The sequence below is a fragment of the Leucopleurus acutus genome (assembly GCF_964270905.1).
Source record: "Leucopleurus acutus genome assembly, chromosome: 8".
Classification (NCBI taxonomy): Eukaryota; Metazoa; Chordata; class Mammalia; order Artiodactyla; family Delphinidae; genus Leucopleurus; species Leucopleurus acutus.
The window spans coordinates 15201212-15224846 of record NC_139151.1 but is presented as its reverse complement, the minus strand read 5'-3'; the positions used below and the strand labels follow the sequence as shown (position 1 = coordinate 15224846).

Sequence of the window (23635 nt, the reverse complement as noted above, 5' to 3'; positions counted from 1 at the left end):
CCTGGCACAGTCCTTGCACACAGCACCTCAAAAAGAGCCACCGAATGAAAGAACGACTGACTGAACTCTAGATCCACCGCATGAATCAGCAGGGTATGCTGGCAATGGTTGAAGCTTCAAAACAAACAAGTCAGGATGCAAATCCCAACTCTATCACTTATTAGCCTTAGTCAAGTCACTAAACCACTCTGAACCTCACTTTGCTCAACTTCAAAATAAAATTGTACATATTTTATTTTAAAATGCCTGGTGGAGTACCTAACACATGGTAGGCATGCGGTGAATGACAGGAAGTATAACTATCTATAACGCCCTGATCCAGCTGTGTGCTAGCAAGAAAATGTTAGCCTGCCCTGTTTTCGATGAACTTGTGGCGGCTCCCAAGGATCACTGTTTTCTTTTCTAAGTGCTTTTAAACCATATGTTGAATAATGTGTTCTCCAAATTTGCTCGCCATCAATAGTCAGATTGATTGTTAAAAACAGAATTTGGTCCAGCTCCATGCTCCTGGCCCCTCTTCAGATCTCCAAAACCCTCCCAGCCTCTGGCCATGATACAGGCGGACAACCCAAGAGTTCATCATCTCAACCAGTGCCTCCCTGCTCCCCCTCCCCTCTGCCGTTCTCTAAAGTCCCTCCCTGCCATCAGCTGCCTTCCCTTCTTACCAGTGGAATTTCTGCCCTTTCAAGCCTAATTCTTTCTTCTCAACAGAGCAGAATGAAGCCAACACCAACAGAGCATCTCCCCCTTCTCTCCTCCTCTCCTTGTTACTCTCACCCTCTCTGCTCCAATGGCAGGCCTGCCTCATCTCATCTTTCTTGCCAAGAACACAACTTTCAAATGCCTTTTGCCTGCTCTGGTTTTGCAACATTCAATTTTGGAGCCTGCCTGTTCTGGCAATTCTGGGCCTGGGTCGCACCCTTTGTACCTCCCCATCTTTCCTCCCCTTCCTCTTACAGATATCTGATTTATACCTGAATTTATCCTAGGGCTTCCTAGGCGGCCATATCAGCCTTTTCAGACTGTTTTTATCTCCCTCATTAGGATTTTCAGAATTTCACAATAAGAGACTCCCATCACCCTAGAAGGATCTTCCCATTTTAGAGCTTCTGTACATGGAATCTTATATTTTCCCTGATCTGGAAAAAAAAAAGGCATCTTAAAGCCTTTGGTAGGACTTTAGATTTAGGTGGTACAAATAGAGACAGGCTAACGGGATGGGCAGGAAGACAGGGGAATGAGGAAGAGCAAGTGGGTTGTATTTACGTTCTCAGTGAAGTCAGTGCATTAACAAACACCTACTGGGAGGATGGGGAAAAGGAAGTGAGATTAGGGATGGGGCTGGAAGATGGGAGGAGGGTGGCAGGGATAGGGAAGAGAGTGAGAGAATTAGGAAGAGAGGATGGGATTAGGAGATAGGCAGAAGGATGAAGGGCAGATGGGGTAGATGACGGTGGATGAGAAGATGCTGGGAACACCTATAATATGAGAGTGGGTGGTGGGCTGGTGGGAGGACAGGAGTCAACTCACTTCTTCTCCTGAGTCTTCTTGATAATGAAGGCGATGAGCTTCTTAACCAGCAGGATGAAGATGAGGAACCCAATGACCCCGCCCACAACAGCCAGGATGATGAGTGTCACTGTGTTGTCCACTTCTTCCACTTCATGGCCAGAGCAGGGAGAGAAGGGGGGTGGAAAAGGGGAACAGGAGTCACCATGGCAGCCCAGCAGCTCCAGAGCCTCCAACCTGGGCAACTGGGACCTGCCCACCTCAGGCAGGAAGCAGGAGAAGCTAGAATATGGCATCCATCAGGCTAGGGCATAACAGGAAGACGGCCCTCTCCCCCGACACTCTGCACATACGCCCTCCCGCAGACACCCACACAAGTTATGGAATAACTCAGACTCAGGGACCACAGCACCCAGGTTTGACTTGACCCTCAAACATGAGACTTTCACTTGCCTCTTCCTAGGTCTCCACTGCCCATGCAGAAGAAATTGAGAATCTCCCCGTGACATCTCTTATGTGATCAGAAGGCACTGGAGCCAGGTAGCCTGGATTTCAACTACAGGATTTCCATGGTCACTTACTAGGGAGTAACCTAGAACTGGTCACTTAACTCTTCTAGCCTCAGTTCCCTCAACTGAAAACTGAACCCCTGACTTCCCAAACCTTCTCCACCCACAGTCTCTCCCATCTCTGCTGAGAAAACTCCATCCTTCTAATTGCTCTGGCCCAAATCCTTGGAGTCAGTCTTGACTCCTCTCTTTTTTACAAACCCCCATATCCAATCCACCTGAGAATCCTAATGGCCCTAACTTCAAAAATTCCAGGGCTTCCCTGGTGGCACAGTGGTTGAGAGTCCACCTGCCGATGCAGGGGACACGGGTTCGTGCCCTGGTCCGGGAAGATCCCACATGCTGCAGAGTGGCTGGGCCCTGTGAGCCATGGCCGCTGAGCCTGCGCGTCCGGAGCCTGTGCTCCACAACGGGAGTGGCCACAGCAGTGAGGCCCGTGTACCGCAAAAAAATAATTAAAAAAATAAAAATAAAAAATTCCAGAATCATGAGCATCTCCTCTGTAGAAATTCCACACCATCTAGGGAGCAGTGGACCCCCAGGCACACAGGAAACACAGCACGATCAGGATCCTTAAGCAGATTTCCTTCCTTCTTCTCTGCTTCTGCACCTCCCTAGCCTTCCAGGCTCCCCCCTCGTAGATGCCCACCCAGCCTAACTCCTCCAGCCCTTTCCCTAAACACCTCCAGTGTCTGGGATCAGGTGACATCCTCATCACACGCTTCCTCATCTGTTTCACCTGTGTCAGAATGAAACCCCACCAGCTGGGACTTAAGCTCCAGAGCGAGAGATCATTCTTATCAGTCGGGTACCTGTGCCTCTACGTGCTTTGCCCCTGTTTCAATTATGTGTTTACCTGTCTTCTGTCCTACCCTGACCTGTCAATTCCTCGAGAAAGAACACTGTGTATCATTCATAGCACTCTTTGGTTTGATGCCTGGCATCCAATCGGCTGTCGCTAACAGAATACACAGTAATAATCAGCACATACGGAGAACTTTACAAAACATTTCCGTGTAGTAGCTTCTGTAACTCTCACAACAACCCTAAGCGAATGCAGATTCTACAGATGAGGAAAACATGGTTCAGAAGGCCTAAATGTATATCACAAGCTATTCAGGGGCAGCGTAAGTATTCAAGCTAAGTTATTCAAGCTTCCAGATGTAACTCCAGTAGCTCTTGAAAGCATAAAGCGAAAGAAAACACCAACGTGGTCCGTTTCACCATTACACTGAATTGGATACCCACCCCCACCCCCGTCCTTCCAACTTTACTGCCCTCGTCCCAGGCCTTACTGCATACGTTTATCAACAACTTGGAGGAAGATGGTGGCCTGGTGCTGAAGATAATTCTCCTTGGGGTTCTTCACGTGGCAGGTGTATTTGCCCGTGTCGCTGAACTCCAGGTTCCTCAGCAGAATGGAAATATTGTTCATTTTCTCCTTCACAGAGCCCTCCAGAGTGATGCGGTCATCATCTTTCAACTTCACCTTGGGGTCTGACTTCTCATTCTTCACGATCCCATCTATGAGCTGTGGGGGGGAAGAGGGGAGCCAGGAGGTGGCCAAGAAAGAATCAAGGTCCTTTCGAGAGTCATGATGTCACTCCAGCCCACTCCTTGGGTATCTCCCTGCCCAGGTCCAGGAAGAGCCCTCCCCTGGTCGTTTCCTTCCAGTATCGGTAGCTCTGCCTGTCTAACCTGGATTTTACTGGCTTCAGGCTAAACCCACTTTCTGTTATTAAGGTCTCCCTAGAATGTAGCATGCTTTTACTGTTCTCTTCATAAAAGCCTTTTAAGTAACGAATCCTGCAAATACCACACTCGTTTCCCTCTATCACTCCCCCCGGCCTCTGCTGACGCCACATCCCACATCTGAATTCTGACCCTCCATCAGGACATGGATCAACCCCACAGCACTGTGCATCGGTACCCTCTGAATTCAGCATCTAATTACATCCAGAGTTGGTGTCTTGTGACTGCTGGTCCCCTACTAGATTGCAGAGTGAGTACTCAATAAACACCTGCTGACTGCCCCATCCCCAGCCGTGGCCACAGCCCTGGCCCCTTCTCTTCTCCACCTTGCCCTCCCATCCTTCCAAGGCCTGTTCCCCAGCCCTCCTCCGATTTGGACTCTCCTCATTCCCCCTCTCCAAGTCTCCCAAAGGTCTTGTCTCTCCTGTTTTTTATATTAAAGTATTAATTTTTATACAAGCTAACCAAGTTTCAGGTATTTCTTCACACCAGACAGAGGACTCTAGCCAAGAATTCCAACAGACCCCAAATTCTGGGAACACAATCTAAGCATCCTTCCCACTTAGATCCTTCTAGACAGGCTCCGACAACAATACTGGGAGAAAAGGTGACGAAAGGTCCTGGGGACCATCACCGTGGGGTCGGGCCAGAAATGACCAGAGCCTGGGATGGGAGGCAGGGGTGAGGCGACAAGGAAGGAAGGAGGATCTGAGCTGTCCTGTCCCTTCCCTGCCTACTTACAATCTTGAATGTATCACTGCTGTTGTAGGACCACCAGAAGCGCAGGTTCTGGAAGCCAAAGCAGCTGGTGAAGGTGCAGGGCAGCAGGATCTCCGTGCCGTTGACAGCGTAGATGGTAGTGGCCTTTCCCACAGATACCTCCAGCGACAGGGACACAGGGACCAGGAAGAGACCTGTGTGAGGGGCACCACTTCCCTTAAAACCCCATCGGGGGCTTCCCTGGTGGCGCAGTGGTTGAGAGTGCACCTGCCGATGCAGGGGACACGGGTTCGTGCCCCGGTCTGGGAAGATCCCACATGCCGCGGAGCGGCTGGGCCCGTGAGCCATGGCCGCTGAGCCTGCGCGTCCGGAGCCTGTGCTCCGCAACGGGAGAGGCCACAGCAGTGAGAGGCCCACGTACCGCAAAAAAAAAAAAAAACCATCGGACCTCCAGGCTGGAGGCCTGGAAGGGACCTCTCGGATAGGGTGGAGTGGCTTGGTCAGGCTGAGAGGTCTCTATCACCCTTGGTGTCAATATCAGAAAGATGGTTCTCTTTACTTCAACGTACACTGCCTGGGCCACCGCCGTGATTCATTCTCCCGCTTGGGCTGAGCTGGATGGACTTCCGAGCCAGTTAGCAGCCCTTGGGGCATTCTAAGTGAGCACCAGGAGTCACCCCAACCCAGGAAACCCAGGCCCCTGCCTCCATGCCGCGAGTCCTCGCCCCCTAACCTGCGGATGCGGTCCCTGCATCGCCCCCAAGGGCAGGACCCGCGCCTCCCGTTCGCGCTGGGAATTTCCCCGAGGGCTGTGCGCGGCATCCCCGTTACGTTTCCGGGATTGGGGGTGGGGTATTGGGAGGCTGAGGGGGTCCCATGAGGTGAAAAAGACGAAAACGGCAGCAGCCACTCATCACCGACCCTGGCGGCTCCCACCGGCCCCGAGGGGCGGAGAGGCAGAGGGGAGCCTCGCGCTGGACCTTGCTGAACCACCGAGCGGGACCCCGAGAAGAGAAGGGAGGCAGGGCGGACCGGGATGGCGTCCAGAGGGGTGGGGTGGAACAGAGCACGTCTGGGCATCGGTCAGCAGCAGCGAGAACCGAACAGTTAAAGCAATAACGCAGAGAAAGTGAGGGCGGAAGACGCTTTGTGGAAGCCGACTGCGGGCAACCAGGTGCGCGCAAGCGGGGTGCCTGGAGAGGGCGCTGCACACTCCGTCCCCTCGTGACCCGAAGTGGCCCATCCTGCCCCCCACTCCCCGCAGCCCCACTGCGGCCTCTTGTCCTGGGAACATCCCCCGAGCCCTACACCCCCGCCCCTGCTTCTTTCCCACACCCTCGCATCAAAACCACGCCTACCTCTTGAGCAGGTGGCAATCGTGAATTTCCACTCGTGGCCCCCGGGTTCTGCCTCATGAGTTCTTGTAAGGAAACCTGGTCCTCCTGTCCTACAAAGTCCTTGAGGATAGTCCACCGTACCTCAAGGTCATGGGGAAGAGGGGTGTCGGAATCAGAGAGTAGCTCTCCTTGCCCCTAGATGAACCAGGCACCCAGGGTCACGCTGGGTGAGGACTCAGAGGGAGTCCTTCTCAGGTTTCCAGTGATCCTAAGAATAATGACCTTTTCCTGGGCCGGGATGCTTGCTAAGGCTATGTGTGAGTAATCTCATATCACCCTCACCTCACACCTGTAAGGGGGTCTTATTAATCACATTTTACAGGTGGGAAAAATGAGGCTCAGAAGAACGAAGTGCCTTGTGCCTTGGCCAAAGTCATACCACTTCTAGAGGCAGTTGAAATCTGAACTGGGGTCTGACCCCACGTCTAGTGGGCAGTTGAGAGCATCCATCTGGCTGTACCAACTCCTATGCCAAAGTTCCCCTGGCATCTCTTCCCAGACTGTAATTTCTCTCAACTACTTGGACCTCCAGCCTAGAGCTCCCAGAGTGTAAGAGCTAAAGGATCCAGACTGATCCATGTTACAGACACTAAGTTGCCACTGCGTGATTTTAGAGACAGGACAACCAAGACCTAAAATGGGAGGAAACTTGGCTGAACTGACTGGGTTTAGTGGCCGAGCCACTTGAGAACCCTTCTCAGGCCAGGTCAGCTCCCAGCTCTAAAGGCAATTCCCAGAACTGCCCTGGTTCCCAAGACAGCTAGGGTCAGTGTTTGTTTTAAAGGCCACCAACCTTGCTCTTTCTCCCATCCTCACTCTCAGGGAAGGACCTCTTTTGTCAAACTTAATTCCCTCGTAGTACATCATAAACCAGCTTCCTCTTGTTTTGCCCACATGAGATAATGATGCCTGGTACCACATGGGCGATGCTTTTTAAATAGGGGAGGAGGAGTTCCCCGGCGGTAGGGAGCTAAGATCACACATGCTGCGCGAAGCCAAATAAATAAATAAATAAGAGGAGCTCCAAGGAGAGCTGGCAGCCCAACTCTGCTCTCAGGGCCCCCCTCAGCTTCTCCATGTCCACTTCACTTCTGAAGGCAAAGTGGACTGCTCCTACCACGAAGCTCAGAGATAACACCCCGGGTCCAGGATCCCCTGCCACTGTCAACAACTGCTGATACTTACTCAGCAATTACTATGTGCCAGGCACATTTAACCTTCACATCCATGCTATGAGTGGTGTACTGTAATACCTCCCTATTACAGACACGGCAACTGACCATAGACAGGTTAGGTGACTTAACCTAAGGTCAAAAAAAAAGAGACATTTCTAGCATCCCAAAGCCCCAAAGCAAGAAAGTCCTTCCTTACATCCTTAAGCAGCAGGGTTTGCCCACCTGCTGGGTTCCAATTAGTGCTGAGAGGTCATTTCAATTAGCCTTCATTCTTTGATCAGCTCCTCTGTGCCAGGAATTGTTCTAGAGCAGTGGCTTTCAAATTCACAGAGAATCACCTGGAGGGCAATTACAGCTTGCTCTGCCCGGGAGTTACTGATCTAGCATGTAGAATGGAGCCTGGAAATTTGCATTTCTAAGAAGGTCCCCGGGAATGCTGTGGTCAGGGATGACACTCTGTGAACCACTGTGCAAGAGGATTGCTACCTGTTAACTCCAAGTTTTATTAGAATGCCAAAAGGTAGGTATCATTTTTCTTATTTCACGGGCAATGAAACTGAGGCTCAGAGACGTTAAGTCACTTGCCCAGGGCCACATAATAAGTGGTGAATCTGAGTTGAGCGCCTATTATAAAATAGGACAGGCATTTTACATGCACTGTCCCATTTAATCCTCATAATAATCCTATGAGGTAGTTAGTTATTATTTTTATCTCCAATATACAAAATGAAGAAAAGAGGCTGAGAGAGATTAACCTGCTCAAGGCCACACAACTGGTGAGTGGAATAAGCAGTGTACCGACGGCACTCTGCTGTCCACCCCTTTGTGGCGGTGCCTCTCCAAGAGAACAGTGCTGTCAGGGCCAAGCTCTCCTTAGCACTCTTGGTTTTCTTCTTATCTCTCCCCTCCCCCAACCCCCTGCCCCAGAGGTCTAGGGATGGCAGACAGACATGAGATCACCCTCCAGCCTAGAAGATGGCCTTCTGATCAGAGACCCCAGCTTTGCTGCTCACCCCCTATCGCCCCCGCAAACCAAGGAACAGAGTGCAGAGCTGTGACAGGGAAGCTCTCGGGAGAAAGCAGCTTCCTGATGGCTACAGTGCTCCCTTGGGGCCTGAGCACGTGCTCCAAGGATCACCACACCGCCAGCCTCCAGCGTTCGGGATCCTGGGGAAGGTGGCGGGGAATGCAAGTCAGGGGCCAAATCCCTCTCCCCAACCTCAGCCAGAATGGGCTCTCCAAGAGCACCAAAGATACACATCAAAAGTGAAATTATTTGACTGCTTTAAATAGAAGCAAAAAAAAAAAAGCAAAAAAAAAAAAAAAAAAGAGGAAAAAAAAAAGAAGTCCAGAACAGAGGAGAAAAGTATTTCTTTAAGGTCTGGCTGATGACAGTGCACATTTCTGCCTGATTAGTGTGTGCCTATGTGGATGACTTAACTCTAATACAATCGGGACTCCCCGACTCTCAGAGTGAAGCATTGCCATTTCCATCATAGCCCGGAGGGGACAAAGGAAAGGCAGAGACGTTTCCACGGAGAAGTTCAGAGCCCTGCCCGAGTTAAGGCATCAGAGAGGCCAAACAAGCCTGGCTTCTCCACAGCACGCCCTCCCAGCAGGCAAAAGTCCTGCCGGCTGTGTCTGGGAGACTCGTGCACAGGAAAGACCAGGGGCCTGCCTCTTGTACCTTCTCCCCTGTGAGCCTGCGCTGCGGGGGGGGAAGGGAGCAGGGGCAGGTATAAATCCACTAGAGGACCCCGAGAGGTACTTCAGCGAGGGTGGATGGGTCAGCAGACACAAGGCAGGCCCCACTCTGCCCGCTGACCTTGAGAAAGTCAGAGGTGCCATAGCCCCAAACCAGGTATGGCTGTCTTTCCTACCTTCTGAGCTTGGTATAACATGAGCTTATAAAACACGAGAAGGGGGCTTCCCAGGTGGCGCAGTGGTTGAGAGTCCGCCTGCCGATGCAGGGGACGCGGGTTCGTGCCCCGGTCCGGGAAGATCCCACATGCCGCGGAGCGGCTGGGCCCGTGAGCCGTGGCCGCTGAGCCTGCGCGTCCGGAGCCTGTGCTCCGCAACGGGAGAGGCCACAGCAGTGAGAGGCCCGCGTACCGCAAAAAAAAAAAAAAAAAAAAAAAACACAAGAAGGGCTTCAGTGAGTCCATCCTCTGGCCTGGGCACTCTGCAGGTGGAGGCTAGTGTTTAAAGGGAGGGAGACAGAGGTGGCCCCCATCACAGGTCTAGATGTAACCAAGGCACCCCAACTCAATGACCAGTGTCAGTCAACAATATCTCCAGGCCATTCACACGCTGTTTTATACTTTCACCTTGTATTACTTCTTGGAGGTAATTATTTCCATGTGGTTATTTCCTTAGATAAAGAAGGACTTCCTTTGCTTTGTCCCAAACTAAACTCTCTAGAATTTCTTGTGTGTGTTTCAGATTGAGGGCCTCTTTCTGGCATCGTGGGATTGATGAACAAGTCCTCCTACTCATGATCTTGTGGAATTCAGTCCTAAGCCCCTAAGCCTTGCCTTTGCTCACTGAAAGACCCTAACCATGGAGCCACTCTCAGAGCAGCCGTTTCCTTTGCTATTTACTGATCGGCCCCCTCCTATATCATCTGGGTGCTGCGGTTTTGTCTAAGGATTGACTCAGGCCTCCCATTTAAAGTAAAAATGTGTTGGGTACATGCAAATGTTATCATTAAATACACCAGCAGGGATCTCAGGGCTACCATCAGACCTTCCAAGGCAGATGCCAAGGCGGAAACATTCTGCCACCTTTTCCCACATCCGGGGACAGTGACACCCACCTTGGGGTGGAGGGAGGAAAGAGGGGCAGCGTGGTGCCCTCTCTAAGTTTAGCTCCCAGGGCTCTCCTGGCAGGGCAGGCGGAATCACAGCTGACTTTAATAAGGAAGCTGATACACTCTGGCCCCCGGGGGAGTCAGACAGGCTCAAAGTTAGAGCTGGGAGGCAGAAAGTGGGCCGAGGTCAGCAGGACAAGACCCCTCCTGGGGTGCAGGCCCTGGGGGCCGTTGGGGGGGGGGGGCAAGGCTGAGCCAGGAAGGCCCCTGGGCCCAGAGACAGAGGAAAGATTTCAGCTCCCTCACTCTAGGCAACCTGCCTCCTTCCGGCCCACACCGAGGGGCTTTGCCGGGATAGAAACATGCCCCTGAGACAACACTGGATGCTCAACAAAACCAGCTCTGCAAACAAGTCCAAGCAGAGCGCCCATCCCTCCTCCTGCAGGCCACGGAACGGGTGCACTGGTACAGCCAGCCCGTGGCTTATGCAGAGAGCCCTACACCCACAGCAACAGGGCAAAGTGGGAGGATCTGTACCTGGGGTCTACCTAGCATGCTGGTCCCACCAGCCAAGGCAGGCATTAGGGCTTGGGAGACCCCACAGGCCTGCATCTCCTGAAGAACAAATCCCCCATTCCAGATTCAAACCTGGGGTCTTCCTCCATTTCCCCCCTTTCCCATCCTCTTCTCCATGAGCTCCTCACTTACCCTTTCCTTTTCCTTCCTCTGAGTGGGACTCAGCACCCTCTCCTTAATTGCCTTCTCGTTAAACAAGCCCTTAATAAACACATACCAAGGGAAAGAGGGTGGGGCAACATAGCACCCTCACAAGTGATAATTACACAGAGGTCACAGTAATTAAGCAAATCAGGGAACAGGAAGGGGTGGGTAAGACACATACATTACCAGTTACATGCTTAGGAAGGGACTGGTACCCATTTTATCCTCAACTTCGCATTTGAGGATAAAACGGCCATGGCCACAGTGGGAACTCGGGCTGATCAGGGATGGGGTGAGGGGCAGCTAGTGTAGAGTGGCCCTGTGCCTAGCCCGTGAAGAGGAGCCTCAGTCCTACAGACACCCACTTCCTAGGGTCACTGTGAAACCAGCACATCTGTGCCTAAGGTACAAGAGAGAACACCAGTGACTTCTATCCAGCTGTGGGGATGTAATAACATCAGTGGCTCCTGAGTGCAAGACATCCTCTATCCCCCTCCTCCACCAGGTGCCAATGTGACGGGTCTGCACACAGTTTACATCTGCAGAAGCAGCAGTGACCGCCCTTAAAGGCTTCCGTCTCCCTGTTTCCAGCCCAAATGCCTACATGGTGTGCCTGACCCGGCGAGGGGGGAGCTGCCAGAAGCCAAATGTGACTAATATAAACAGGAAGCGGTGCAGGTGCCGGAGATGGAGTCGGCTTACATTGAAATCCAGCTATGATTTGTGAGGCGATTACATTCTGGCCTTAATAAATATCATCCCCCAATCTGTTGGAGTTTGACCCTCGAAACTATCGCGTGCATACTAATAGATAATAATCTGTTCCTTCTGTGTCCTCTGGATGTGCCCCCTCCGTCTTCATACTCATCCCAAAAATGAAGAGCCAGGAGCAGGCTAAACAGGTTCCCCCACACCCCCATGGAACCTTTACCTAAGAAGAGAGATAAGATCCTTCCTAAAAGGGGGCTTGGGGAATTCCCTGGCGGTCCAGTGGTTACAACTCCGACTCCGCGCTTTCTCTGCCGAGGGCGCGGGTTCAGTCCCTGGTCCGGGAAATAAGATCCCGCAAGCAGGCGCGGGCCAAAAATAACTAAATAAATAAATAGGGGCTTGAACTGTCCTCCAAGTCCCTTCAACCCCATCCAGTCTGCAGGGAAGGCAATGGGCACTGGGGGAAGTAGAGAGCAGAGGAGTCAAACAGAAAAAGGACCAGGAGGAAGGGGAGCTCCCCCACCCCCAACTGGTGCACGCTACTGCCTGGGCAACAAGCATCCAAGTTGCAAACGGCTCTGGGCAGAGGTAGAAACCAGCATCCGAACAATCACACGTTGGGATGCAAACCCACCTGGCATCCCCTACACCCAAGGCAAAGACACCCTCCCCCAGCACGCTTAAACCTCCGAACTCTGGGCCCCAAGATTCAGCCCGGGGCTGAAGGCACCATAGACAGCAAAGAACTAATCTCGGGGCTGGCTGGCCGGATGGGGCAGGGGACGGCGCACGGTCCCCAAGGAGCTCAGCAGTCCGAGCCCGCGTCCGGCAAGAAGCGGTAGCCGCGATGCTCATTCCGTGCCGCACTCCAAAGCCCACCCCGTCCAAGGCGCTGCTCTTCAAAGTGTCTCCTCCTCTGGGGGAAGGTGGGGGAAGGGTGGGGGAAAGAGGCAGAAGAAACCAAGCCGGGGCTGCCTTACCCAAAAGCCCAGTGCCCAGCCATGTCGCCCGGGCTGCGCCTCTGTGCCCAGCCCCGGGCATCGTGCTGTTCTCTGCCGAGCGCACCAGGGGCGCGGGGACAGGATACACAGGTCACAGCCGCGCTCGCAGCCCTCGGTCTGCAGTCGGCCCCGAGGCTGCCGGGGAGCTGTGCGCCGCCGGCCGGGGCTCGGGAAAGTTGGCGCGGAAAGGGCGAAGAGGGGGAGGGAGGGAGAGGAGGAGCCGGCTGCGGGAGCAGCCGCGGAGGGCAAGGGGAGGAGAAGGAGGGGCCCGAGGAGGAGGACCCGGAGCAGCAGGACCTCCGAGCTAGTGCAGACGCGAGCGACGCTGCTCCTCTGCTTTGGAAGCGCTCCAGCCGCAGGAGGGGCGGTGGCCGCCGCGGAGCCCCGGGCGCCCCCGCCTCGTGGTCCCCGAGCCCCGGGAGCCAGCCGTACCGGCCCCACCACCACCACCCCTGCTTCCGCTCCGGCTCGGGCTGGGCGGCTGCGGCTTCGCACTGCAGGGCCGCCCTCAGCCGCGCGCATCATCCCGTGCGCTGAGCTGCCAATTAGGAGGATAGTTTGGGGAGGGGTAGAGATGGAGCTTTTCGGCTGTTGGAAGGCTGTGATGTTCTGCTTTGAGGAACACGAGTAGGGTAGCGGCTCCCTCTCCCGGGGCCGCGAAGGGACCGCTCGGATGCCCGCAGCCAGCACTGCAGCAGCCGGCGGGCGTGTGCGGGCTTGCCCGCCGCGGCCGCCGACCCGCGAGTGTGCAGCCTCGCGGAGCCCCGCTGTGCAGGGTCCCGGGAACCCGGCTTCCAACTGTAAACTACCCCCGTCACCGCCCACCATCCTCTCCCACTGCTTCATGGACTCCTCGAAAATCATGATGCTCCTAGTTAGGGAATCGGCCAGACACCGCCGATCGGGTCCAAGCCCCGCTTCACCCTCCCGCGGCACCCCTACTTCTCATTTTTCCCACCTAGGCCATCCCCCTCAGACCCTCCCCTTTTACCCCCCTCCAAGGGTGTCCTGAGTCCTTCAGAACCTGGAGGACTCCCTTGGCCTCGCCTCCCTTTTGGGGTGGGGGTCGAGGAGCCCAGGTCGCAGCCAGGTCAGAGGGCTTTTTCCCAGACCCTCTTGAGTTACAAGTGACTAGTGCTCCTTGGGGTGGTTTGGTGACTCGTGTCTGCTATCCTCCTCAGCAGCCCCTTCCCAGCCATCCCAGCCCCCTCCCGCCACCACAGGGCCTGTCTGAGGTCCTGACCCTCCAACCTTTGCCTGTTTGGAGACTGGTTCAGACCTGGAAACCTGCTCCCACTTCATGGCCTGACCTCTGCGACTGCCCCCGCACCGCCCACCTTCTTAACCTGGGGTCCCTGGGGGGCTTCAGAGATCATGGACCCCTTGAGGTTGTACTGGAAATGCTGGATGTCTCTCTTTTTTTCCAGGAGACAGGCTTGCTCAGGATAGCTGTGATAGTGGTATAGGGGCTCTGGAGTTAGGCACTGGGGAATCAAGTCCCAGCTCCAGCATATGTTGTCGTATGACCTTGAGCAAGTTATGCAATCTTCTGCAGCAGCTTCATCTGTAATATGGTGAAAGTGACGATATTCACCTCATGCAATTGTTAAGAGCAACGCCACCCTTAGACCTGGGCAACAGGGGCCTCAGCCCTGGGCTCCTGAGTTTGGAGGGCCTCACTCCGGCCCTCCTCCGGCCCTACGCCTCCTCACTGGAAAAGTGGTTCCTGGGACAGAAGGGAGGGTAGTCTATACACCTCCTCTTCTAGACCATGCTCCGAACATCCGGGACCCTGGAATTCCCTGTTCACATGACCCGATTCCGAGCAGGCCTCTTCCCCGGGTCAATCCTCTCAGGAGCTGCCCATGCCGGATGTGCACCCACAGGCCGGGGCAAAGGGCAGCTGTTTACAGAGGGTGGGAAGTGGATGGAACTTGACATGCAGATGGAGGGTTCCCAGGCATGCATGAGAGACCCTGTCCCAGCAAGACCAGGGAAGAGTGGACCAGGGAATGGCTTTTGGGCCTGGCCTTAAAATTAAGACTGAGGAAAATTCATCAAAGGTGGAGGATAATAGATGAGTTTTAACACTTTGTTATCTTGATTCATAACTTATATTTAGACATATATGTAATTATCACTTGTGCAGTTGCCCCAGGCCTCACAAACATCAGATGTGGGCCTATGAAGACTGGATGGGATATTGTCATACGTAAAAGTGCTAACAGGGTTCTAGGCATAGGGTCAGCCCGCAGTCCATTTTAGCTCTCATTAGTCTCAAAGAGGTCTGTGGCCCTAAAAAGGCTAAGACTCTTCCTGTCTCCAAGTTTGCACGTTTACCCCCTCCTTCTCCAGGAGCTTCCAGACACTAGATCCACAGGGCCAGACATCCACACTGCCCACTTTATTTTTACAGCAGGGGTCAAGTTTCTCAGAGCCGGAGGCTGATTTGAGACAGGAGGTGAGCCAAAGGGAAGGAAAGTGACCCCTGCCCAGAGAAAGGGGAAGGGAGGGGACAGCACTCGTGGATATCTTTAGACCCTGGGGACACAAAAACGTGCCAGCTTCCTCCGCACCCTCCAGCTTCTCAGCTGCCTCGCTGCTCACCAATTCTTAGAGCCAGAAGGGTCCTTAGGAAACCCACACACTTCCCAAATGAAGAAACAGGCCCAAAGAGGTAGAATGTGTGGCCCAAGGTCACAGAGGAAGTGATTCTTAAAGTCAGAATTAGAACTTCCCCCATTATTTGATTCCCTCCCTCCACACCCCCAGCTTTCCTCTAGAGAGCAGGAGGGCTCCACAGCTGGGCAGGAAAAGTGCTTGAAAGATGCATTAGCGGCTAGAGGAATTTTACATTTAGAGAGCACTTTCCTCAAAAATTCTCAAAACCCTCGTGCATCCATCAGATGGACGGGCACTTTGGCCCTTTCTGCGCCTCCGGCTGCAAGTCCCTAGAGGGCAGGATGGTGGTTTGGACACAGCCCCCTGCTGTGCCCAGCAGGCTGGCTTCGTGGTGGTGGGGTCCTGCACACTCAGGTCCTGGGCAGCCTGGCTCAGAAATACCTCGAAGAGCAAGTTTCCAGGGATACAGAGACGGACTGGACCCTGAGCCAAGGAGCTGCCAGGAAGCTCTTCTCAGGTGGGAGGAGATGGGGCCTAGATTTAAGGGGAAAGGAGATTTTTCCAGGGGGGTGGGTGTGCGGGGGAGGGCTCAGGGTCTTTGAAGCAGTTAGTCCAGCAGTCCTCTCTGAGACCAGGCAAGCCTCTGGATTCCTGCCCTCCGCCTCCACCTCAGGGCCAGGATGGGAGCTAGGAAGCAGCGCAGGTATGAGGTTCAGTGTGTGGTGGGGAAGTGACACGGGCAGAAATGGGGGCCGAGCTCTGGCTCCCAGCCTCCGGGAGATGCTTTTATCCAGGCAGGTACTCAACCCTGGGGGTGGTCCCACCTTCCACCTACACCGGGACGGGTATGTGGAAGATTCCATCTCTGTCAATTCTCAGAAAGCTAGCCAAGACCCCGGCAGGGGAGGAAGGGAGAGCTCCGGTGAGGCCTCCAGAGCTATTTTGGGAGGAGTTCCTTCTAAGTAATAAGAGCCTGGCAGGGAGCCTCCTCCCCCTCTGGCTCCCCTATTGCCCTTGCCCTTGCCTGCCTCTCCCCCTCCCGCATAAGCCCTCTCGGCTCCTGTCGGGGCATTGCAGGTAACGGAGCTGGACGGCAGCCACGCTGACCCGGCTCAGAGAGGCAGAGAAGAGGGAGCTCTGCAGGGATCCATCCCCCCGCAATGCCCCCACCTCCCAGCCCCTCTCCCTCTGACCTCAGATCACTCAGATCGACACCAGGAGCTTATAGCCCAGTCATCAACAGGGCCCCAACCTCAGGAGAGTGGAACTGCAGGAGCCGGGATGCTCTGCATACAGTAACTTAAAGTTGAATGCTCCCAAATCCTTCTGCCTCTGGGGTTGGGGCTGGGTGGATGCTACCTGGCCAGGCATTTGGGTGTCTCCTTCTAATGCACCTAGGTCTGTTCCCTGCCCATCCCGACTCACCATTCCTGCCCTCCAGCTCAGCGCTCACTTGCCTCAGCCACAGTCTCAGCATCCACTGAAGTTTGGCAGGTGCTGAGGGGGTTAACAGGACAGCATGCACCAAACCAACCCGCAGGCACGTGGCTCAGCAGCCCAGCAAGGAACCAGTACTGGCCCCCTCGCCCGCTGCTCCCCAGCCCACCTCGAATCCGACCTGGAGCAGCGATGAACTCTTCCTGAGCTCTCCTCACCCATCTCCACTTTCTCTGAGGGCTCTGGGCGCACGCACCTCCTCCATCCCTCCCTTCCTCTTTTTCTGTTTTCTGCCAGGTTCTTTCCAAACATCCCTTCAGGCAAAGGGGGGTGGGGAGCCCCAGACAGATGAGCTCATTGGGAGGAGGAGGGCAGAGGGAGGAGGGAGCTAAAACATCCTGACCAGGGAGGTGCTCACTGGACAGTCCCAAGCTGGAGAGGGGCATGTGCCCCCTGGCAGGAGCAGGCGTCTGCTTCCCTCACTGCAGCTCAGAGATGGGGTGAGTCCTGGGCATCCCTTTATTCTGGGCCACTTTGGGGTAGGGCGTGAAGCCCCATGGCAGGGTCGCAGCCACCCTACCCAGCACCCCAGAGCTGTGTTTACCTCTGTGTTTCATGGATTACCATGCCCCACTGCTTGTCCATCATGGGAGGATGGGGGCTCAGGAGGGCTGGGGGTCGGAGGCATTGGGAAGGTTTGTCATTCATTGTAGGGGGACTGCCTAGTCAGCTGAATGGCTAGATGTCCTCCTGGAACCGTAGACCTTGTCCTGCCGCTGAACTGGGCGCTGGGACAGACTGACCAAACCAGAAGCGTAAAAAGGTGCAGAGCGCCAGGCAGGGCTCCCCTAGTGTTCTGGTCCCATCCGCTATGAATATTTTAGTGTGAGAGCAGTGGATCTTGCAAAGTGAGAGGAGAGAGAGGATGTGGAGTAGAAGAAGAGATATGGCAGGGACAGAAGGTCAGGAGAGATGGAGAGATGGCCGAGAGGAAGGGAAGAAGCATGGGAGCAAGGGAGAGTCTGCCTGGAATGAAGGGGAACCTGGGGAAGTTGGAGTGAGACACAGGCCGAGGAGGAGGGGTAGGGATGGAGACAACTGGTCAGCAGGTGAAGCAAAGGTTTTATAGGTTTTCAGAAACCAGGAGAGGAGAGGGTGGCCAGCGGAAGCCAGAGCTGTTTGCACAGAGCTGTGGGGTCAGGGGCCAGGCCAGGTAGGAGGTGGGATGTTAGAGACCCACTGGGAAGCCTTTGCCTCTGCTTCCAAACACTTTTGCCCATCTCTGGCTGTCCACGGTCATTTTGAGATTGGCTCCCAGTCACCCTTCCCCCACCCACTCCTAGGTCTCTGGGCTGCAAGAGGCCAGTCCACTGCCCTTTCCCAGTCACAGCCTGATGTGATTGATGACTTTGGCATCGCTCCACCCTGGGTCTGAATTCTCTGCTATTTTCTGTGTCACCTTGAGTGTACCCATAACTTAGTATAACAGGTCTCCTCATCTGTAAAAGTGAAAAAAGAATGCATATTTGGGGAGCTGTCCTGAGTACTGTCAGCGGATACACATAGAATATTGAGCTCAGGGCCAGGCACAGAGTAGCTACTCAGTAAATGGTGTTCATCCTGATTAGTCTAGCCAGTTGTCACTCACCCTGCTCCCACCCCGGCCCCACCCTCCAAACCCTTTGAGGCTGGATATGAGCCCGCCCATCCCACAGCCCTTCCCAAGAGCATCAGCTCCCGTGGAGAGCCCACAGGGTGTGAGCCTGCTATGGGACAAGGATGGGAAGGCTGAAGACCTTGACAAAGCTGGGAGGGTGAAGGGAGGAGAAGGCTGAAAAGATTGTCGCCATTTTCTACAGTCTTGATTGAAGGACAGGGGAAGCTTTGCCCCAGCTGGAGGGCCAAAGGTACAAGTTAGACTTGGCCTGATCTTTGGAAAGAAGTTCCTGAGGGGTCCTAACTCCAAATTTCCACCCTCTTCCGGCCTATTTCTCACTGTGAATAGGGGTTCGCCACCTACCCTCTCCCCACCACCCTTGCTAAGTCGGGTAAAGATGAACAGGGCAAGCAGGTAGAAGAGTGCAGAGGCAGCCTGGGGTAGAGCGTGACTGAGTAACAAGGCGGAGGGACAGGAGTTTGCCCATTCATGTGTCCTGTTTATCTTCAGGCAGGCAAGCAAGAGTTAATCCTACTTCTATCATTTGAATCCTAAAATGAGGGCTGCAGAGGGCCATTGTCAGTAAATTTAGACAGCGTCTAAAAGTATGCCCTGACATATGAATCTTCTCGACAACACCCCCAAGCTATGCTTGAATACCTTCCGGGATGGGGAGCTCATTACCTCAGAGAAACTCAACCCTCTGCACAGCTCTGACTTCCATTGGATCAATATCTACCTCTGTCCGCCAGCCCTAATGTTTCGCCCTGGGGCAGAATGGGTCAAGGCGAATCCCTCTCCTTGTGGCCACAGCCCCACCCGCTGTCTTAGCCATCAGCTGTGACACACACTTCCCCTCCAGGAGGAACACACCCCCTTCTTTTGCCCATTTGCCCACAGGAGGGTCTCAGTCTGTTGAGGCAAACAGTTCTAGTCCTATGCCACCTGTTTACAGGGAATTTGTCGCCGTTGAGAAGCAGAGGCAGCTGCAGTTGGGATAAAAGTGACTTTGCCAAGGCTGTAAGGGACAGCCCCTCTCATGGACTCCAGAGTAGCCAAGCTGAGCACCCAGTGTCCACTTGGCCCCCTTCCCAGCGCCTCGTGGACTCTCAAAGTCATTACTGCCAGAGAAAAGGAGAAGCTGCTTTACAAGATCCCTACTCCCAACTCACCTACGCCCACCACCACCCTCCCGCAGTCTTTCTCCCTTTTCTAGACAGAGGCCTCCTCAGCCCTGCAGAGGAGTGGGGTCCTAGGCTAATCTGTTTTAGGACCAAATTTATGGGCCATGTCACGATGCCAGGATATAGTTCTAAGATGGGCTTCCTTCCCCATGGCCCTCTGGAGCTCTCAAACACTGGGTGGCCGGAGCCTGTCCTAAAAGGTGGTTGGTACCCTGCACATCAGCATGGTAGCAGGCAGCCAGGAATGACTAGAACCTGGCAGGCTTCAGGGTCAATTTCACCATGGCCATCCGAGAAGAGTGCCCGCAGCGCCCTGCCAGCATGGACCTTCTGAGCCCCTGCAGTGCCGAAGGCGGAGGGCAGGAGACCTCAGTGGGGACCTGTGCTCCTGTGCACCCAGCTGCCCAACCCATATCCCACCAGGCACTGCCCCAGCTTCCTCTCCCCTGAAGCTTTTTAGCACAACACCTGCAACACGGGAGGGCGACAAGTGGCCTAAGATGGACCATATACAAACCAGCATGAGGAAAGGCACTCTGCTGAGGTGTGGAATGGGACTTGGAATGGCTACTAAAACCAAACTCTGTCATTAGCCTACTGTGTGACTTTGGGAGAATTACTTTCCCTCTCTGAACCTCAGCTTTCAAAACTGTGCCCTTACAAGAAGCATGGGGGCTTCTTTTTGTTCAACTCAAGCCCACTGGGAAGGGGCAGGCAGGAGCCTGGGCTGGTGTGGGCTGCTGTGCCGAGCTGTGCCGAGCGCTAGGCTCAGACTGGGTGTGGGCTGTGGGAAGAACAGGCGGCCTGGAGCCAGCTGGGAGATCCTGGATTGTCCTTGACTCATCTTGTGGCCTTAAGCAAATCACTTCCCCGTCCTGGTCCTCAGTTTCCCCTTCAGGATAATCAGGAGACTTGGCCAAGTAGTCCCCGGGATCCCTCCCCTCTCTGATGTTGTAAAGATCTACTCTTCCCCCTCCCCCGCTCCTTTTGGGCCTCAAAACCTGTCCTAGGGACTCTGAGAGGCTCCGCATACAGACTACTCTTCCGGGGCAGCCGGCCATGGGCAGGCCGATGGCTGTGCCTGAGCCCTGCAGGGACTCCGGCGGGAAGCAAAGGAACGGTGGGAATGGAGAGGCACCAGCACCTCAGGTGGGGGACACAGGAAGCCGGTGAGAAATTCTGAGTTGCGGGGTGGGAGCTAGCCCTTCCCACACACGGCAGCTCCCTCCTCAATCAGAACTACCTCACCAGGCCCCAAGCAGGCTGAGCCCCAAAACATCAGTTTAGGGGAGACACCTGAGCCAAACCCAGTCCTCCCAGAAGCCAGGCCCAGCTCCACAGTGTCCTCCAAGTGTTCTGGTGGAGAAGCCTTGGACTGAGTTAGATGCTGTGTCCACCCGGAAGGAACCCAGCACCTGAGTCCACATCCCCTGCCTCAGTTTCCTATCTGTTAAGTAGGGAAGCATCCTCTCTGACATCCCATCCTTGGAAGGACTCAGGGGCTCCAAGGGCAGACATCCTTTCAAACCAAGGTACCTTTGGTTCTGTCAAATACCAGCCACCTCTGTTTAACACTGCCACCTTCTATCTGGCTTCTTTCTTGGGTAGCAGCTGCCGGCATTAGGACTACGAATTTAGGCTACTCCTAGAATATTCTAAAATGCATCTGACCACTAAACCAGTGGTGAAGGTCTCTGGGTTACCAGGGAGCAGGCAGAAATGACAAAGAAACCATGAGAAAAGTAGAAACCAAGCACTTCAGCATTCCCTTGCATTCAGAAAGCTGAGGATTTTCTTATCGGGTGAGCTTCCTTGGCAAGGGTGTGTGGGTGTGTGTGTAAGAAAGAGAAAAGTGCAAAGAGATACAAAACCAGAAGGCAAGAGAGAAAAAGACTGGGTTGTCTGGGAGAGCAGAGCCCCTGGGCCAGGTGGTTGCCTTTGGTCCTGAATTGAGGGCCGATTCAGCAGCACGTAACTAGGATAGAGCAGTTCGCAGATGGGACATGAGCGACCTGATTCTTCCCTGCAGCCACCCTCATCCGTGAAGTTGCATGAGGGCAGACTCTGCACCAGCTGTCAGCTATTCCTCTTGAGCCCAGAGCAGATGAAACAGATGTCTGCCTAGTCAGACACAGCTTAGAAACAGGGGGCAGGAAGGATGGCCCGTCTACCCATGGAAAGAATAGACAACATCGGCATGACGGTTAGCCTTGGGGGCATAAAGTGTTGTCATCTTCCAGAAATAACCAAGAGCCCTCCAAGAAGTGGGTGTTCAGCCACCCTGTCCCCAGGGTGCTTTCAAGGTGGATGGAGTCCCCCAGGATTCTGTGAAGGCAATGAGGGGAAAAGAGGAAACATCTAACAAGAGGGGAGCAGAATGATCTCATCATTGATGGGGACCCAGCAGTGTCAATGGCATCACCAGGAAAGGAACAACAGGACTCCCTGTGAAAATCCTGGCACCACCTCAACTTGCCCCACTCTGCACCCCTGAAAAAAGTCACACTCAAGGGATGTTCAGGGGAGACCATCTGTTTATTGCAGCCAATAAATCCAAGCAACGAGACAAACTGCAACAGAAACTGTCTGCTCCCCAAAGCAGACACATCACAGCAGTTGGGTCACAGAGGACCATTTCAGTTTCTCTCTCCACCACCTCTTCCATTACCACATAGCACATAAATCCTAGAAAGTGCATAAGTAGTTGTGTTTTCCCCTCCAAGTGCACAAAGAGCAATAAGAACGTTCCATAATTTGCCTTTGGTGAATCAACTCAAAACACTGAGAAATGATTGTTGCCCCCTCAACGTAACTTCCAGGGTGGATGTAGTGAGATGTTTTATATTTGTATATATCATATATCTCTACCTATATATAGACTATGTACAAACGCATCAGCAAGCTTCAATAAAGGAAGACATCAGCAAGAGGCACAGCAAGAGACACAGGCTTTCTATCCTTAAGACGTATGTAGGAAGAAAAATTTCTCCATTCAGCACCCGTTCCAATTGCACCGAGCCATTTCTATGGCCTGGGACCGTCTTTTGGACCTGGCCAGCATTTTCAATTGTCCATCTGCTTAACCTGACCTTGCAAATACTTACCAGCCCAACCTCACCAAGGAGACTCACAGGGAGAAATATGGGTCCAGCTTTTCCTTTTTATAAATTGGGAATAACTGTGATTAGTCCAGAGCTAGGGGGCAGATAGCTATTTCCAAAGCCAGTTCCAAGGCACCTCAAGGCATTTCAGTCCTGAAAAAGTGTGCTTTGTTCCTACAAGCTAAATCCCATGGGTTGGCGAGCCCATCTCTCTTTCCAGGGACCCTTAATGAGGAGAAAGGGACAGATACGGGGTTCCAAGAGAGCAGGAGAGGCAGAGGCAGTTGAGAAAACCAGCAGACTGAACCCAGCAGAGCGCAGTGATGGGAACATGCAGCCAGAAGTAGGGCTTGAGCCCCACGGTGCAGGGTGCTGTGGAAACATCTCACCAGTCTCCCACCTCTACGCACAGAAGCTCCATTTTGTTCCCAGCCTCATTGCCCTGGGGGAGGCAGCTCTATGAGGCCTCTGGAAGAGACTCTAAGAAGCTTGGGAAGAAAGTGCATATGAGGATGGGTACCTGAGACAAAGGTGGTTCCTGGCCCATCCCCATCTGCTTGGGCGCCTGAGGCCCCTGGAGAGGCACTGCTCTCCCTAGGACCCTCTAGGGCAGGGCAGAGAAAGGAAGGAACCCAGAAGTCTTGGGCTTCTTAATAGAGAGTTAGGACTTCTTAGAATAAACCTAGGGAATCTTGCAAACAATTTCCCTAAATGTTATGAGTCCTGGAAAAAGAAAAGTTCCCAGCATCCACACAGATCCTCACTCATCCCGGAAGAGGAGAGCACTTAAGAAGTTGCCAAAAAGTGAAATCTGCAAGCTGCAGACATGTTATTACAACCACCCTTGGTCTCAGCTGGAACGAGGTTGCCCACTACCCATCTCTCCCCTCTCAGCTGGTTGGCTCCAAGGATGGGTAATGTCCACCTACCCCAGGCATCCTGGGGGCTTAGCCCACCCCCATTGGCAGTGTGTTGATTGGCAGTTAGGTACTGATGAGCTAGAATTTCCAGGTGAGCTGGACTCATCCCACCCAGGAGCTCTCAGGCTGGTTGCCCACCCTCCACTCTGGCCTCTCACCCTCTTCCTTATTGCATCTTCCCTCTTTCCTTCCTTTCCCCCCTTCCCAGGGCCCAGATTCTGGAATCTCTTCCTTTTTCTCCTACTCCAGCCCTGGAAGCAGTGGCTGCAGAGGTGGAATTAGATGCACCAAAAAAAAAATTCATCTTGGTCCCCACAGTGCTGACCTAGCAGTTCCCAGCTCTGTTATGGC

At 53.8% G+C, this 23635-nt stretch overlaps 1 protein-coding gene and 1 pseudogene across 3 annotated transcripts in view; one reads left to right on the top strand and one right to left on the bottom strand.

Moving 5' to 3' along the window:
* The window catches only part of SCN4B (sodium voltage-gated channel beta subunit 4), a gene marked incomplete at both ends in the record, with an annotated part of 15207 nt that extends 2804 nt beyond the window's left edge, over nucleotides 1-12403 (bottom strand). The window contains 4 exons of one of the 2 annotated variants that reach the window (XM_082845684.1): nucleotides 1531-1660; nucleotides 3381-3609; nucleotides 4572-4744; nucleotides 12343-12403. In XM_082845684.1, coding sequence (XP_082701810.1) covers nucleotides 1531-1660; nucleotides 3381-3609; nucleotides 4572-4744; nucleotides 12343-12403 — 593 coding nt within the window. The remainder of the gene's footprint in view (nucleotides 1-1530; nucleotides 1661-3380; nucleotides 3610-4571; nucleotides 4745-12342) is intronic. The other variant, XM_082845685.1, reaches the window with a different exon arrangement.
* A 10292-nt stretch (nucleotides 12404-22695) lies between these two features.
* LOC309964907 (trehalase-like) overlaps nucleotides 22696-23635 on the top strand; it is a 419483-nt pseudogene continuing 418543 nt past the window's right edge. The window contains exons 1-2 of the transcript in view: nucleotides 22696-22707; nucleotides 22820-22864. The product of the transcript in view is annotated as a trehalase-like (transcript). The remainder of the gene's footprint in view (nucleotides 22708-22819; nucleotides 22865-23635) is intronic.